We start from the raw sequence: 18,230 nt of genomic DNA on the forward strand, positions 1-18,230 counted from the left end.
ATTTTAACACTATCAATATGATTATGTGACACACAAATTCAAAAATTTGGTTGGAGTAAAGTTAGAGAATTTCTCAAAAATTCAGTTTGTTAGAACATGGATATAAATGCCGTTCCAAACTGACTGTCCGGATGAACATTACATATACGTGATTAGCTTTTGACTATTACCATGATCATCCCCCTTCTTTTATAACCAAAATAACTCTTGTTTTTCAGATTCGGTATATTTAAAGTATTTATTTCCTAAGTTTTTAAAATCTGAAGCTTACAAGTAAGTTATATGATATTGAAGTTAAACATGATAAAGACAAGACTTAGAAAGAAATTAAATGAATCAGAAGTCTTGAGATAATGAGAGAGCAAATGAAAGAATCATTCAAATCAAATACACATAATTCACTATATTGATCATGAATAGCATGAACTATAGATCCCAGTTTGTAGTATTTATTTTGATATTTCCAGACCAATTGAGCTCTATAAACTCACCCCTCTTTTAGTCAAACATTTTTTCAAATTTTCTTCTTTCTTTAGATTTTTCTACACCAACGAAGGCCAAAAGTTTTCTATAGCTAATTATTGGAATGGTAAGAAATTTGTTAAAGATTCTGTTCTCCAAGTGAGGTTGCAATGGATACATGTATGATGAAAAAAAACATGGATTTTTCCCGATTTTAATGGGAAAAGGAAGGGGTGCGCATTATACACGGGTGCGCATTATATTCAGAAATATACGGTACCTACAATTGCATTAGATATTTTTATAGGACTGAAGAATTTGAACTTTAGGGAAATATTATGATTAAGACAACAATTATTATGGATATAGACTCTATTTATTTCTTTAACAATAAGATAATTCATTCTTATTATTAGAAGTTTATTGTATACATGTGTTGTGTCGTTAAGTTTGTTTTAAGGCATATATAAGGAGTATATTTATAATGGTTGATTATCACTTAGGAACATTACCTGTATGTGTAATGAAACGTTGTGTTCAAAAGGAATAAATAGAAGTCTTTATCCATAACAATTGTTGTCTCTTAATGTGCAGTGATACTTCTAAATATCTTACAATGATTAATATGATTAAGGTTCTTCTATGTCTTGTTCTCTATTCCAGATCCTCATCATCAAACTGAATATAAGAAATACTCTAATTATCTAGCTATATTAAATAACCAGACCTTTAATCCTAGAAGTCAAGGTAGGTTTCAAGATCTTATTTTGGCTTGAGAACCATGCCCCATTTCTAAATAAAGTCTTCTTATCAACTTTTGTATTTCTGAATTTAAAATTGCACCACATACATGTGCAATCTACCAATGTTGACAGGTTTCTTACCTTTTGTATGTAACTTACAACAAATAATATTATTGTTGGGTGGGGGCCCCAGAAAACCATGGCTCGGAGCTACTCAGTCTGTCCCTAGTTATAACCCTGTACAAAATGTAGTGTTCTGATTTGTTTTAAAGTCTAAATCATTTAAATATTACAGAGTTCAAGAAGAATTTTATGAAACTAAAGAAACTCGTTCTAATAGGAGGTCCTAATGATGGTGTGATAACTCCATGGCAGTCTAGTCAGTTTGGTTTTTATAATAAGAATGGAACTGTAGTGGAAATGAGAAAGGAACCTGTAAGTAATGAAAGTTTTTTGATATTTCGTGGATTTTGTCATGGAATATTTAGTAATACTCTTGCACCCTGGTGCGCGAGTAAGGCTGTATGGAGGGGGATCGGTGCCAGAGGTATTCACAAAGTCAAACTTGAAAACAAGGCCTCGACTTTACAAAGACATATTTCAACATTACACAATTACAAAATAAACCTTCCTAAAATCAAAAAGTCAATGAACTAATTACAAAGTAGAGATATTGATAGTTTACTTTTCAAACTTTATTTCACATCAGACACCATTTTATGGTAAACGTTCAAGAATGCAGAAGTCTACAACTCTCAAGAATACAGTGGTTGAACTTACATCTTTCACGAATGCAAAGTCAAGAAGACATAGTTGATATTGTCAATAATGCAAAGTTAAGAATTAATTTTCGTAAAGGAAAGTTTGAATGGTGTCTGATGTGAAATAAAGTTTGAAAAGTAAACTATCAATGTCTCTACTTTGTAATTAGTACAGTGACTTTTTGATTTAGGAAGGTTTATTTTGTAATTGTGTAATGTTGAAATGTGTCTTTGTAAAGTCGAGGCCTTGTTTTCAAGTTTGACTTTGTAAATACTTCTGGCAACGATCCCCCTCCATAGGGCTGGGTATCATTTACCAAATTGAGACCAATTATCGATGGCAGACTACAGATCAATAATCGATTAATAATCGAAATAATTCAATTGAGAAACCCTGTAAATACTAGATTAAAAACATGCCAAAATACTCAATTTCACAAGTAATTTTTGTGTCATAGAAGTATATTCTTGATTTGATCCGTTATTATAGCTTATTGTGGGTAAGTTAAATGCTGAAGGGAATCTATGTGGAGGAGATTACTACTTGTGTATTGTAACAAGGGAGAAAATGTAACTTTGACGTATAATAGATTATGAAATTTGATAATCGAAATTATTAATATGGCGACAATAATCAATTATTTCTATCATTTTACCCAGCGGTATGCACAAGCATTTACAAATATATTGATAGTATACTTTACAATATTTCAGTGGTATACGGATGATTGTTTTGGATTAAAGTCCCTAGATTCAAGAAAAGCGATACATACACACACAGTACCTGGTGTAGAACATGTTCATTGGTATAATACAAAACCAGTGTATGAGAAATATATTTTACCATATCTCACTTAAAAACAGATTGTTAGTATCTTTGGTGCCTTTTGCTTTAAAATCGCAATTAAAAAAAACTAAATCTGAATTACTTTTACTGACTTGTACACTTATTTATCATAAATAAAATAAAAACTGTATTTGATATGAGTTCTATATTTTTTTAATAAAAAAATTATCATCTTGAATCTTTAACAATGTTCCAATATTTTGAAAACCTTAAACAATCAAATGATTTGTTCGTGATATATAGGTTTCTGATTAACACATTGTCTCCACATCTCCTGTCTTCTTGAAGACTTATAAGAAAAAATTTATATAAGCTCTATTTTGCCATTTTTATCTTGAACATTGTGTTAAAATACTTACTACCACTCAGCATTTCTCATTGAGCTTTGCCCTGCCTTGAAGGACCATATAGCTGCTAGTGAATTGTTGTTAATATTTATCACACTTTTGTTTTGCTTTATTTTTTCAAATAGTCACAATTTAATCATATTCGTTTATTTTTGTTGCTCTGGTCTAAGCGATAATATATTTTACATTTGATATTTTTGTCATATTTGTTATTTTTGTATGTCAATTGTTTTTGCTGTAAATAGACTTTTGGTTAAAATAACATTTTTTTAAACAAAGATCTTATCCCCTCAGTTCTTGAATAGCAAAGTGTAATTCATATCCCGAATACAGGTTGTGACATGGTATGACGAAGGGGGGCGTGGTTTGGACACAGTGAGTGTAATTGGAAGTTTTACCTGATAGGGTTTATAAAGATATATATTGTGTTGTCTAAAGAGACACATATAAAAGTCTTTTTAATTGATTAGTCTGTGTTTTTGTTCAAAGTAAACCCGATCTATCTATGCCTAGTAACAGCCATAGATTAATATAAGATTTAAAAATATATATACATTTAGTACCGCACTCCATAGTGTTTCCCTATTGTTCATGTCGGGAAGACAGACGAATAGGAGAGGTTCTGTATTGATTTTACTAACAATAACAAACAATTCACTGTGGAATTTTTAATCACAGAACAATATGATATATTGATTATTACTGATCATCGAGATTTGACATAAAAATTGGATATTGGCAATCGAAAACATCCAGCGGAGCGTGAAATTACAGTGCACACCCAATGTTTCGTTTCCGAGTCATTAAAAGTTTCGTTTTTCAGTGCCCTTCTATTGATTTAGATTTCGGCCCTATCTTGACATTGATAATGTATCTCGGAAATAATGCAAGGGCCTTCGCCTGTTAGGTGAAGTGGGGTCAAGGTAAGAACAGTCCTCATGCCACAACTAATGATTCCGAACTTTCGTTCAGCCGTCTACTGGCTATGATATCTTGTATTGTTTTTTAAATATTGTTAAAATATTTCAATTTTTTTCTCAGAAAAAATAATGTTTTGATCCACGATTTTTTATATATCAGTATATGGGACCCCTCGTCGTGGGGAAATCTTTTTCAACACCACCATAGTCACGATTTTATATGGGCGCCCCTGTTCAATTCCTTATATTCAGTTTTTTATTTTGCTGAATATTTCTCGATGAATCGAAATTGGAACTAAAACACCGGGATACAAAACAAGAGGTATTTCATTTTGTTAAAACCTTTATTGAAAATTATTAAAACTACGACTATACGCTTGTTATTCAGAAAGCACTGAGGAAGTTATGTGTAAATTATGCGGAATGTTAGCAAACTGAGCACAGTAAAAACTGCATTGTTCTATGGCAACTCATGAGGAAGCTTGAACGCTTTATATACTTGCCATAAATGTCATACCCATAATATGGTATTTGATATAATAGTGTCATAATTATAAAAGGTCTGGAATTTAAGGATCGACAGACGTCTTACTGGATATAAGAAAAGTGGAATTAGATGCTATAGACACAAATCTTTTGTAATTTTTGTTTTTCTTATTTGCAAAACTGTTTCAAGTCTCAAAGTCGAATACATGTGCCAATTGCATTATAGTGCAACACAATTAAGACTTTTGAAGTCTTGTGCCATGTAAAACAGAGTGCAGTTTTCAATCTTCAAAATATTCATGTTTTAAATGCTGTTTCTTAATTACAATTTTTGCGCATCCAAAATTGGCTCTACTTGGAATAATCAAATCATTGACAACTCCAACGACACCTGTCTCAGGATTAAAATTTAAACATTCTTTTTGGATTTCCTCCCCGCATTCACCACCAACTATAAGAATACCACTCTGGTAGGCCACTAGACCAAATCGACGTCGATTAAAGAAAGGAATCTTTTTTACAACCGTACACTCATGTTCTTCATTCAGCTCCAGTATAGATCCCTCGGTACAGATTACAAATAATCTTCTGTTAAAGGCAATAGCACGACTCAATTTGGAGGAAAACGGGAGTTCTCCAACTATCGTACATGTATGAGATCGAGTATCAAAGCATTGTATACAAGCAGTTTCGGTATCGTCTGATAACAATCCACCAAAAATAAAAATCTTTTCTTTTGAGACCACAGACGACATAGAGCGAACTGGCTTTAAGAGATCGGCCACAGTTCGCCAAGACGATGTGGCCATCTGATATTCCCGTATCTCACTCAATGTCCTGTTACTTTCCTCACTGATCTTATCATCATAACCTCCCAAAATAAACAGAGACTCGCCAACAGCTACCATGGTGTGTCGTCTGCGACCTTGCATCATTGGTGGACACTTCTGCCATTCGTTATATTCGGCGCGAAATCTTAGCAAACTTGAAAGTCGTTGACTTCCACCAGAAACGTACACATCATTTCCATAAACACAGCATGCAAATTCTCGACCCAATTTAAATGACAGTGGCCCAAGTTTGTACCAGATTTTATTGCGAATGCTGTATCCAAGAACATCAGTAACCTTCTCACCATTTAAACTGTAACCACCAAGAACAACGAGTATCTCTTCATATAGGGAATGTTTTCTGTAGATTAGTCGCGGGGACGTGAATTCTTGTCGTCGAGCTGGAAGCATGTGATAACTGATAGCCTCCTTGAGAATTTCTTGACACCTTTTGTTATCATTAACGATTGACCTTTGTTCGACTTCATTCACTAGGTATTCGGGACTTACAAGAGGTAACCGTAAAACCTCCATCAATGTCACGGCATGTTCTTTTCTAGCGTCAACATCAGCTGAAAGCCATGTAAATACAGCATCACAAACGATCTCCTCTTTCAGGACTTTGAGTTCATCATGGGTAATTAAAGAGTATACCTCATCGATATCAAGACACTCAAAATCTTCCGATTTACAAATATCACCAAAATGCTCTAATAAATACATAAAACATTTAGTTTCGAGACTTTTACAGCCATGAGCTCGGGCCAATTTCCACATACCAATACAGTTCTCGGACCCGAGGTGATTGATCAGAAATTGTTCACAGAGTAATGCCAGGCAAGACATCTGAAATAAAGACGACGCTTTTAATATATCTTCAGCATTATCAATATTAATATCACATTTTCCTGAATACATGAACAGCAGTATATTTTCAAAATGTTTTGGTACATGCCCTTGTAGTTTTACTGTGTTGTCTTTACTTTCTCGCATGCCAGAGGCAAACATAGCGTCAAAATATGGCGACATGGCTGCAAGGACCGTCTTATGGCAATTAAATACCACAGAATTGATGTGTATTTCGATATCAGTGTGACGTTGTTCCTGATATAATCTATAGATATTGTCTCTGAGTAATGATGTTAAATCAGGTATTTTTATATCCATGGTAACTAACTCTCTGATCAAACTGTTACTTTACATCTGAAAAATAAATAAAGTATAATTATTTGATATCAAACTGGTTATTATTTAATCAGATTCATCGATTGACACAACTTCAACTTTCTGAAAGCCAGTTTTAACGATATTTATAGACATATTTTACATACAATAGCATCCCTAGTGGGTAACCATGATTTAAATCGTTTAATTCATAGACCATAACCCAAATCTTCTTTCTTCCTATGAGGTTTGATCTGATATAGCCCATGAGATAAAGATAAACACTTATATGCAAACAAGCGACCAGGATTATCCTTAAAATTGGTCGCTTATTGAAGGACTAGGCTGCACGGTGGTATCTTTTAATGCACACCTGATATTCCGATTTCAAGCAGAGTTACACATGATCAGATCTCATCATGACTTATTCTTTTTTGGTGCCAAGCCTAGATTTTTTAAAACCACTCAGAAATAGCTAGAATTTCTATTTTTCAAATTGTTCATTATTATATTCTAGGTTTTACACTGCGTCTAGATTTACTTCAGTTACTATTACAGAAAAGTGTATTTGCGTGACGATGAACATTTCAGTACACGATTATCAAATATTAATTCAGCATATTATCATAACCTGCTCACCATAGCCAAACCTCATCAAAAATTTATCATACGTGGTTATAGGTTGTTTGGAACAGACAAAATTAGTCCGTTATACTCGCTACTTTGCATATCTCCTTTTTTCATTCTTTGTAGGTATTTTACATGTATGTAACATTGATGGAATTGGAACAGGTTGCCTATCGTTAATTAATTAAGGATTAATTTTTAGGAAAATAGCTCATCAATATTTATTTTAAATTGGCGTAAGCATTGATACCAGTGAGTGAAAAAAACTTTTTCGTTGTAGAAACAAATTAGAGGCAAAAAGTATTTTATAGATCGACTTGTGCGAAAGGAAAACTAATCGTAATGTATCAAAACAACCAACAGTCAACTAAATAGGATTCGATCAATAACAAAACTCTCACGATATCACATAACAATTAACCTTCGAATACTGGCAATTTACTAACATATTTATTTCATACAGAATATTAAAACGTTTTAACTCACCCTCTCATGTCCACATCAGTTAAGTTATGATTTCAGTTTTGAAGACAGGTGATGATACATAAACACATCAGAGAAGCTTCCCACGTGGTATTTGGTCATTACTTGTTAATGTGTTATCTACCTAGTCGTTTCATAGATCTTGTTGCTTGGCGACCAAACTAGTATGGCGGAAAGTCATTCCGGTAAACTGTTTCCAAGCGATACATATTTAAAGTATTGATGACATTGACTAGAATCTATTTGAAAAATTGCTATTCTCTGCGTCATTGGCATTGGAATATTTTTCTAACGTAATTCTATGCTTATGGGTAATTAGGATACAATAATAGATTTAGATCTAAATATAAAAGAATGAAGTATTCAAGCTATCTATCTGATATTCTAACTAACACAAGTCTTGTCTACTTCCTACTTATTCTCAGTAACACAAGTCTTGTCTACTTCCTACTTATTCTTAGTAACACAAGTCTTGTCTACTTCCTACTTATTCTTAGTAACACAAGTCTTGTCTACTTCCTACTTATTCTTAGTAACACAAGTCTTGTCTACTTCCTACTTATTCTTAGTAACACAAGTCTTGTCTACTTCCTACTTATTCTTAGTAACACAAGACTAGTCTATTTCCTACCTATCCTCAGTAACACAAGTCTAGTCTATTTCCTACCTATCCTCAGTAACACAAGACTAGTCTATTTCCTACCTATTCTCAGTAACACAAGACTAGTCTATTTCCCACCTATCCTCAGTAACACAAGTCTTGTCTACTTCCTACTTATTCTTAGTAACACAAGTCTTGTCTACTTCCTACTTATCCTCAGTAACACAAGTCTTGTCTACTTCCTACTTATTCTTAGTAACACAAGTCTTGTCTACTTCCTACTTATTCTTAGTAACACAACTCTTGTCTACTTCCTACTTATTCTTAGTAACACAAGACTTGTTTATTTCCTACTTCTTCTTAGTAACACAAGAAGTGTCTAGTTCCTACTTATTCTTAGAAACACAAGACGTGTCTACTTTCTACCTATTCTTAGTAACCCAAGACATGTCTACTTCCTACTTATTCTTAGTAACACAAGACTTGTTTATTTCCTACTTATTCTTAGTAACACAAGACGTGTCTACTTTCTACTTATTCTTAGTAACACAAGTCTTGTCTACTTCCTACTTATTCTTAGTAACACAAGACTAGTCTATTTCCTACCTATCCTCAGTAACACAAGTCTTGTCTACTTCGTACTTATTCTTAGTAACACAAGTCTTGTCTACTTCCTACTTATCCTCAGTAACACAAGTCTTGTCTACTTCCTACTTATTCTTAGTAACACAAGTCTTGTCTACTTCCTACTTATTCTTAGTAACACAACTCTTGTCTACTTCCTACTTATTCTTAGTAACACAAGACTTGTTTATTTCCTACTTATTCTTAGTAACACAAGTCTTGTCTACTTCCTACTTATTCTTAGTAACACAGACTTGTTTATTTCCTACCTATCCTCAGTAACACAAGACGTGTTCACTTCCTACTTATTCTTAGTAACACAAGACTTGTCTATTTCCTACTTATTCTTAGTAACACAAGTCTTGTCTATTTCCTACTTATTCTTAGTAACACAAGACATGTCTACTTCCTACTTATTCTTAGTAACACAAGACTTGTCTATTTCCTACTTATTCTTAGTAACACAAGTCTTGTCTATTTCCTACATTATCTATTTCCTGTCTTAGTAGCACAAAACTTGTTTATTTCCCACTTATTCTTAGTAACACAAGACTTGTTTACTTCCTACTTATTCTTAGTAACACAAGACTTGTTTACTTCCTACTTATTCTTAGTAACACAAGACTTGTTTACTTCCTACTTATTCTTAGTAACACAAGACTTGTCTACTTCCTACTTATTCTTAGTAACACAAGTCTTGTCTACTTCCTACTTATTCTTAGTAACACAAGACTTGTCTACTTCCTACTTATTCTTAGTAACACAAGACTTGTCTATTTCCCACCTATCCTCAGTAACACAAGTCTTGTCTACTTCCTACTTATTCTTAGTAACACAAGACTTGTCTACTTGACTTGACTTGACAAGACTTGATTGGCGGAATGACGTCAATGACGGATTGAGCCAATAACGCAGTGATGGATGAATTAGCTGTGTATCAGCCCTGGACTACTTCATACGTCATTACGCCAATGAGTTCGCCACTGACGGACTGGCATATTCTTTCGTTTTATTTTAAGAAACGCTAGTATTCATCATTTTATAAGGTAGCATCGACGTACGTCTTTCTAAAAATTTCGTTTTGATTTCGTTTTGTGATTATAATTCATTAATATTACATTTTTTGTTCGGTAGCATTGACGATTGACGTTATGACGGAATCAATGACGTGAGTGGCGAACTCATTGACGGAGTGACGAACTCACTGACGGAGTGAGGGGTGAGGTAGAATTAATTGCCCAGAAGCGTTCCAAAACTAGTTTTAAAAATGAACACTTGCAGAAGGAGGCGTCAGCAATAGAAAGAAGTCACAAGTTTCACGTCTATGATCGATTCCGATCATACGATTAAGGAAACACTCCGTTTACAATTGATCGTTTTCATCGCAGAAAAAGTTTGAACAGTTCAAACAATTCTACGATTACCACGACTGATCTCAAGATCTGAATAGGTCCGAAGCAAATCATGATAGTGGGAAACTAGCATGAAAGACATCAATTCAGCCTCGAGTTCAAAAACAACAGTTTGACAGTGGTTGAAAGACATTTATTTAATTCGATAAAAAGACTTCATTACAATCACATTACGTGGTCCTTGGATGTGCCAATAAGAGCAGATAGTAGGAAGATGGCATTAATTCCGATTGGCTGAAGACGGCTGTTGTGTCCAATGATATTTTACCTGAGATGGAAGGTAGATCAAATGATACAAGATAACCAAATCAAATTGCTGGCAGAACAGTGTTACATACAGAAGAAGTAAATTTGGACGAGAATTTTGGTTACTGGAATTGTTTTGCTTGTACGGATTTTTATTTAAAAAGTTGTCCACAATGTTAGGCATTGCGCCATCGATATTTATATGTATGAACACTGTCACATTTGTTTTGAGTTTAATTGGTAATATATCTGTGTTAGTGTTATTGTGGAGAAATTTACATCTACGGGATGTAGACACTGTGCTTCATGTCAGTCTAGCAATTACTGCTTTGCTCTTCTGTAATGTCTGTGGAATTCAGTGGATTTTCTTTTTTGCCGATTTGCCTACCAGTTTTGATGTTATCTGCTCCTTTTGTCCATTTTTCAATTGGGCTAATATCTTATTGTTAGCTTTTCTGTTGGTATGGCGATCTGTAAGATTTCTTAAGAAGGACTGGATGCAGAGTAAGAAGAATGGATACGTAGCTGTGGTAATTACGGTGGCAATCGGTGTAACATGTTTCGTCATTTTATTTCTGACGGGGAAAAATCGATGTCAATTCAATTCCGAGATTCAAAGCACTCGATTTTTCTTGGCAGTGGTAATTAGAGAGACAACCCTCATCTTGGCTTTTGTTTTTACACAATCTGTACAATTCTATCGAATCTATTCCAACTATAAACATTTAGCGTTGGGTAAAAAGAAACGAGTTATATTCCTGAGAAGAGAAAAACCTGCTATTATTGGATCCATCATTCTGATGTCGATTTTTCTTACACCAAGAATTATAACTTTGAGTATATATTCTCATTATGTAGTTTATGAGAACATTTCATCCTCTGTGTTCGAATTTTTGAGAAATTTCAATCAAATTCCACCAGCATTATATCCATACGCTGTTGTGTTGATGACCCGACAATTTCGACCAGAGTTTGTGGCAATGCTAAAGTGTGTGTCAAAAAAATCGTCGAAGATATTCATCATGAAGCCTAAGTTTGAGGAAAAGATGGAAAAGATGGAAAATATGGCGTGTGACAACAAACGAGTGGATTCGTCAAAAGAAGAAAATGGATTTCACGATCTAGATACAGTGGCGGTTAAGAGTATTAGTTCTGGATCTTTGGTGACTTTCCCGGCCACTTCTGGACAAATGAATCCAAGCGGTGTTCATGTTTACTCTAGCGGAATCCGGTGAAGCGAGTTAGTCGACCTCGGGACTAACTTTTCAAACATGAAATGTGTGGCATAGAGATGATATACAAAGTTCCACCCATAGACTAAACAATCGGTAGTGTTCGGTAGTGAACGAAGTCCAAACATTTTGATATTTTGAATTACAGTGTTAACTAGCTAAACGATTTTGATCTTTGATCTTCTGATCTTTGAAATATTGTCTCACTTTCAAAATATAATCACATTATAATAGGTTAAAATGGAGTGCATCAATTGCTTCAATTGCTTTTATGGCCCGAGAAGGGGGATGGGTTGGTGGATGGGTGGGTTTGGGTTCATGACCCATACATTACCGCTTAAATACGCTACTGTATAAGCTGTAATATAGTTCCACTGAATCGCATTGTATAAATAAAAATATTTCCATCATATAAAAATAAAGTATAATAGTTACATCGTATTAGCGCGATTCTAAACGATTACGACGTAATATTTCCATTGTATGATCATTACTTCCCCATTGCGTCGTAACCGGCGTATAAGTGTTCCTTTGTATCACATCGTATAATATCTAGGGTAATAGTGACATTACATTGCATCGTATAAGGTGTTATAGTTCCATTGTATTGCATCGTATAAGGTGTTATAGTTCCATTGTATTGCATCGTATAAGGTGTTATAGTTCCATTGTATTGCATCGTATAAGTGTTATAGTTCCATTACATTGCATCGTATAAGTGTTATAGTTCCATTGTATTGCATCGTATAAGGTGTTATAGTTCCATTGTATTGAATCGTATAAGTGTTATAGTTCCATTACATTGCATCGTATAAGTGTTATAGTTCCATTACATTGCATCGTATAAGTGTTATAGTTCCATTGTATTGCATCGTATAAGGTGTTATAGTTCCATTGTATTGCATCGTATAAGGTGTTATAGTTCCATTGTATTGCATCTTATAAGGTGTTATAGTTCTATTGTATTGCATCGTATAAGTGTTATAGTTCCATTGTATTGCATCGTATAAGGTGTTATAGTTCCATTGTATTGAATCGTATAAGTGTTATAGTTCCATTACATTGCATCGTATAAGTGTTATAGTTCCATTACATTGCATCGTATAAGTGTTATAGTTCCATTGTATTGCATCGTATAAGGTCTTATAGTTCCATTGTATTGCATCGTATAAGGTGTTATAGTTCCATTGTATTGCATCGTATAAGTGTTATAGTTCCATTACATTGCATCGTATAAGTGTTATAGTTCCATTGTATTGCATCGTATAAGGTGTTATAGTTCCATTGTATTGCATCGTATAAGGTGTTATTATTCCATTGTATTGCATCGTATAAGGTGTTATAGTTCTATTGTATTGCATCGTATAAGTGTTATAGTTCTATTGTATTGCATCGTATAAGTGTTATATTTCTATTGTATTGCATCGTATAAGTGTTATAGTTCCATTGTATTGCATCGTATAAGGTGTTATTATTCCATTGTATTGCATCGTATAAGTGTTATAGTTCTATTGTATTGCATCGTATAAGTGTTATAGTTCCATTACATTGCATCGTATAAGGTGTTATAGTTCCATTGTATTGCATCATATAAGGTGTTATTATTCCATTGTATTGCATCGTATAAGGTCTTATAGTTCCATTGTATTGAGACCTGTAAATCATAATTGTTCCATCTTTTCGCATATTTAGGCATGTAATTTGTGTACATTATGTGTGTGTGAATCGTTATGAAAAATTTCATTAAAATGTATGTTTTAGGGCATCATCATGTGTTTGAAAATCTGATTTATGTTACGCCATAACAGGTTTTCATATTATCGATAATACCCGCCAATATCTATGAATGACGAAATCCTGGAGCTGGATTTTCAACAACTGGTGGCATCCGTGATGTATCTAATTAGTCGATGTTTTCAGTCTGCCTGACAAACTGGAAACTTGCCTCATGATGTCATCATTAATTGTTCATGTATAAGTTCTTTTTTTCTAGCAAATATTGAGCGATCCACATCTGAGATCATCCAGACTCCTGCATCTATAAGTAGTCAATCAATCCATCGATATGAGGATTAGATTTCAGTATTTGATATGAGCACTTCGCTAATTATTGGAACCCCCACCTCTTTTCCAAATCAACACCACTGCCACAATTTCAATCCCAACCTTCGACGTGGTGTCGTGCAAAATTAATGGTACCTAATTTTAACCTTCATATTTGGGCAACACTCTCTTTCCCAGGGATTAGATTTCAATGTTTGGACTAAATGACTATATTGTAGTAACTAACTGAACAGTCACAAATTGGTACTGTGCTATCTGAGTCTCAGATGTAAGAGGGTATTATTTATTTAGAATCAGAGACAATATAATATAACAAAATAACAATAATTAGTTATATCTTATCATAAATATAATATATATACAAATATATCAAAATTATGGTGTATAGACATAATAAATATATTAAAGTATGTCTGGAAACCTATAACAATATGACACTGTCTTAAAATTGATATTGTCATAGCATTTATACAGAATCTTCAGCACGACTTCTCAGTCATTGTCTCGGCATATAAATTCCCCATCTTCACAAGAGTTAAGGTATTAAGTCTTCATCTTGTACCTTGACTGCAGCGGCAAACTTTCTTGTTTGTGAATGCAGCAATTTAATTGGGTTGTATACAATCTGAGCCTTCTACAGAGAGACTGTAAAAAATAATTAGGTCCTAAACAGGAAATTAAGGGCTCTAATTCAGATTGGCTGTATTGGCCAGCGAACAATCCAATCAAAATGCTGACCGCGAAACAAGAAAGTGGGCTATTGCAGTAAATGTATATAAGATAAAGACGTAACACCTTGACAAATCCCGATCTATTGAAATTAACTTCCTTTGTATATGATTGTCATTCGATTTCCTTTTGTATAATTATATATTTCATTGTTTCATTCTATTGTGATATTCATTATTGGGGGAAATTAAAAGAATGAATTCTAAATGAAAATCTAACAAAATATATATTCCATTCTTAATGTTATTTTACCACGGGGCATAGAACAATAGGTCTCGGTAATTGTATTATAGAATTAAGCCAAGTCTTAACGGTTGGACATCTTCACATCACATGGTCAAGGTATATCGCGAATAAGACGAAGTTTATAATACCTAGACCATTATGAAGATGGCGGTTGGGGAGCAAACGATTAAATATCTTATAAAAACACGATAACTACGAACTGATTGATGTCTCTGGAAGTTGTGAGTTTTGTGGAATTTCATATCATGTTCATTCTACTAATTTTGTTTTCATAATTTCATTATCATTTAATAAAAGTTTTCTAAAGTAAAAACTACTCATAAAATTAAAACCGTCCTTAATATATTACTAACAAAAATAATTCTTAACAATTAGCATAAATAAGTTTATAGTGAAAATCTGTGGTCAGTGCATGGCTTTAACATCTTTGAACGGTATATGATTTGAATCTATCCAATATAAAACTTGTGGCGAATGCTTTTGAATTAAAGCCAACAATGTCATACAATCATCTTCCGACGTATGCGAGAACTCTGGACAGCAACCAAACACCCGCGTATACAAATTCACTAAACTGTATGATAATCGTTTGGTTGATGTAGAAGCACTTGGTTGGGGTGTTGATTTGCTGTGCCCAACATCGGTCGTAAGATTTTGTGTTTCTACTTGACGTGTCCGTGAAATAGTTTTAGATGATCGTTTAGGGGTCTCGTCAAAAGATTTCTCCATACTTTCAACAGCACTCAGAAAGTCTTCATCACTTAGACTAGGGGAAATGACTCCTTGATCATTGCCGTCTGTGTCAACATCAATAGGAGAAGTGAAAACAGTTTGTCTTTGGCTAGTTTCTCTCAAAAAGCCAGCTTTAGCACCAGATTCGCAATCATTTATTTTTTTAAATTTTCGACAAGATTCGCCGGAATCAAAGTTAGAATGCACGGTTGATTCTGGAGCACCAAAGTTCAATCTTCGTTTGGTTTTTCCTAGCTGTGCATCTGAAATGGATGGAAGTTTATTTGGTGTTTCAGTTGCCTTTGGTTCAGGGGATTCGTCAATTTCAAAATTTAATTGTCTTCTCGTCCTACCGGGTTCAATTCTTTCTTTTGGTGGGATATTTTTTCTTGGAGCCCAGGTCTCTGTATCTGGTCGTTTGGCTGGAGTATTTTCATTAACAAATTTGAAGCTCATTGAATCCATGCTCAAATCATCCTCAGAAAAGTCAGATGAGCCTTGACGAACGAGCACCTGTTGTCTCGGAGGTGAATTTAAATTTTCTTCGTCTTCGATGTCTTCTTCTGGCAAGAGTTCGCCGGGTGGGGTGGAATTTTGAATCTCCAGATCTACCATCTGTTCGTTATTATTGTTCATATGAATATTTTGATTGGGTTGTATATCAGAACTAATATTCATATTTTCATCTATCAGAGGTCCACGGTCGTTATTTTCACTCAAATTCAGGGGATTTAATCCTTGACTTAAATCTAAGGGAGATTCCTGGACACAATTGGAAGAATGATTGGTAGAAGCTTGCATAGAGTCTGTATTGGACGAACTGTTTCCCACACAGGAATCACTTGGGTGAGTCTCATACTTAGAGTTCAGTAAAAAAGGTTTATGGCTCTCCCATGGTTCTTCTCCAGCAAGATCCCGGAAAGCGATGAGAGAGTCTGTACAAGTAACATGATCTTTGAGTGCACCACCAACACGTTCAAGCTCTGCCTTCAGCAGAGGAAAATCAAAACCATGTCCGCTGTGAGCTACGAGACAAACTGGTTGAGGTAAGCGGTTTAGAAATCCGTTGATTATACAGACAAGTTCGGTATTAAATACAGGCTGATTTTCTAAATGATCATTAAATAAACCTGAAACGAGAAAATGACAATTGATAAGTTCATTGGTTAAAATAGAAGAATGCAACTAGAAGAATGAAAATATTATCTTTGTATTATTTCAAACCTCTGATAAAAGCTGATGGTCTATTATTTATGGAATGGGGTAGATAGTGAACCTACAGATAAAATAAGCTTAATAGAACACATGTTGATGAACACAAAGGACACTAAAGGTTAAATATAACATTATATGGTGAACCAAAAAATATGAACCTAAAATTAATATACTACATCGGATAATGAATTTAAAGGTAACATGTTACAACGGGTGATACATTATATCAGATGATGACCTAAAGGTAACATATAACAACAGATAACGATCCTAAAGGTAACAGATGATGAACCTAAAGGTAACATACTACAATAGGTGATGAACCTAAAGATATAATATTACAATAGATAACATATAACAACAGATGATGAACATAAAGGTTACATATAACAACAGATAACGAACCTAAAGGTAACAGATGATGAACTTAAAGGTAACATATTACAAGAGTTGATGAACCCAGGATGTAATATTAGAACTGATAAAGCACCTTAAGGTAACATTCAAGAGATGATGAACGTAAAGGTAAATATTGAAACAGATGATGAACCTAAAGGTAAAATATTGGTAAAATATTGAAACAGATGATGAACCTAAAGGTAAAAATATTGAAACAGATAATGAACCTAAAGGTAAAATATTGAAACACGTGATGAACCTAAAAGTTACATCAACAGATGATTAACTTAAAGGTAACATCAACAGATGATGGACCTAAAGGTAAGATATTTCAACAGATGATGAACCTAAAGGTAACAGATGAAGAACCTGGTTATATATTAAAACAGATGATGAACCTTAAGGTAATAAATATCAAAAGATGAAGAATCTAACGATATATATTTTACAACATTTGATGAACCTTAACATGAGCTAGAGGAAACATGATACAACAGATAATGAACCAACGGGTAACATATAACCAGCTGATGATGAACCTAAAAAGGTAACATTACAACAGATGATGAACCTATAAAAAGGTAACATTAGGCTACAACAGATGATGAACAAGGCTATTCCGAAACATCTCCCTCTGATAGATATTTTAACAGTTAAAAAAAGCTATCTGCGGCTGGAATAGAGTCAGGTGTTTTGGTCTAATAATGAACCTAAAGGTAACATTGTAACAGATGCTGAGCCTTGTTATCTTAAAATGTATTTGTGGTCTGTAGCTATTACAATTATGTGAAATCTACTAACTAAAGTATAAAAAATGTCTAGGCTTACCTGTCAATTCGCTAACAATTTGTGGAATAGGTTTCATTGGATTCACACATATCTGCAGTTTATTAATTACTCTTGGTTTTCCATTCGGTGATAACAATTCATTTCGATTAACAGCAACCATAGAAAATTCCGTTATCTTGGGTGGTGAGCTAGGACTGGGAAGTCCCGTCGCTTCAATGTCAAAAATCACCAAAGTTTCAATCTTGGATCCAGAATCACACGCTTTAGCCAT

General features: G+C 34.0%; 4 protein-coding genes across 4 annotated transcripts; 2 read left to right on the forward strand and 2 right to left on the reverse strand.

Annotated features, from left to right (window-relative positions):
* Nucleotides 1-216: 216 nt before the first annotated feature.
* LOTGIDRAFT_205430 (hypothetical protein) lies at nucleotides 217-4,221 on the forward strand. Its single transcript, XM_009055854.1, has 5 exons — nucleotides 217-273; nucleotides 537-589; nucleotides 1,126-1,209; nucleotides 1,501-1,640; nucleotides 2,681-4,221. Exons 4-5 carry the CDS (start codon nucleotides 1,518-1,520, stop codon nucleotides 2,822-2,824), a joined length of 267 nt encoding a protein of 88 aa, XP_009054102.1. The 5' UTR covers nucleotides 217-273; nucleotides 537-589; nucleotides 1,126-1,209; nucleotides 1,501-1,517; the 3' UTR covers nucleotides 2,825-4,221.
* Nucleotides 4,222-4,847: 626 nt separating this feature from the next.
* Nucleotides 4,848-7,775, reverse strand: LOTGIDRAFT_227286 (hypothetical protein; the record flags this gene model as incomplete). Its single annotated transcript, XM_009055855.1, has 2 exons — nucleotides 7,674-7,775; nucleotides 4,848-6,599 (listed from the first exon to the last, which is right to left on the reverse strand). The coding sequence occupies exon 2, from the start codon at nucleotides 6,561-6,563 to the stop codon at nucleotides 4,848-4,850; it is 1,716 nt and encodes a 571-aa protein (XP_009054103.1). The 5' UTR covers nucleotides 6,564-6,599; nucleotides 7,674-7,775.
* A 2,951-nt stretch (nucleotides 7,776-10,726) lies between these two features.
* LOTGIDRAFT_175231 (hypothetical protein) lies at nucleotides 10,727-11,788 on the forward strand (the record flags this gene model as incomplete). The annotated part of the gene is made up of 1 exon (XM_009055856.1): nucleotides 10,727-11,788. The coding sequence occupies one exon, from the start codon at nucleotides 10,727-10,729 to the stop codon at nucleotides 11,786-11,788; it is 1,062 nt and encodes a 353-aa protein (XP_009054104.1).
* Nucleotides 11,789-14,119: 2,331 nt separating this feature from the next.
* Nucleotides 14,120-18,230, reverse strand: LOTGIDRAFT_227290 (hypothetical protein; the record flags this gene model as incomplete). Its single annotated transcript, XM_009055857.1, has 3 exons — nucleotides 14,120-15,431; nucleotides 16,416-16,665; nucleotides 17,972-18,230. 3 exons carry the CDS (start codon nucleotides 18,228-18,230, stop codon nucleotides 15,230-15,232), a joined length of 711 nt encoding a protein of 236 aa, XP_009054105.1. The 3' UTR covers nucleotides 14,120-15,229.

Source organism: Lottia gigantea (genome assembly GCF_000327385.1).
Source record: "Lottia gigantea unplaced genomic scaffold LOTGIsca_256, whole genome shotgun sequence".
In the NCBI taxonomy this organism is placed as follows: domain Eukaryota; kingdom Metazoa; phylum Mollusca; class Gastropoda; family Lottiidae; genus Lottia; species Lottia gigantea.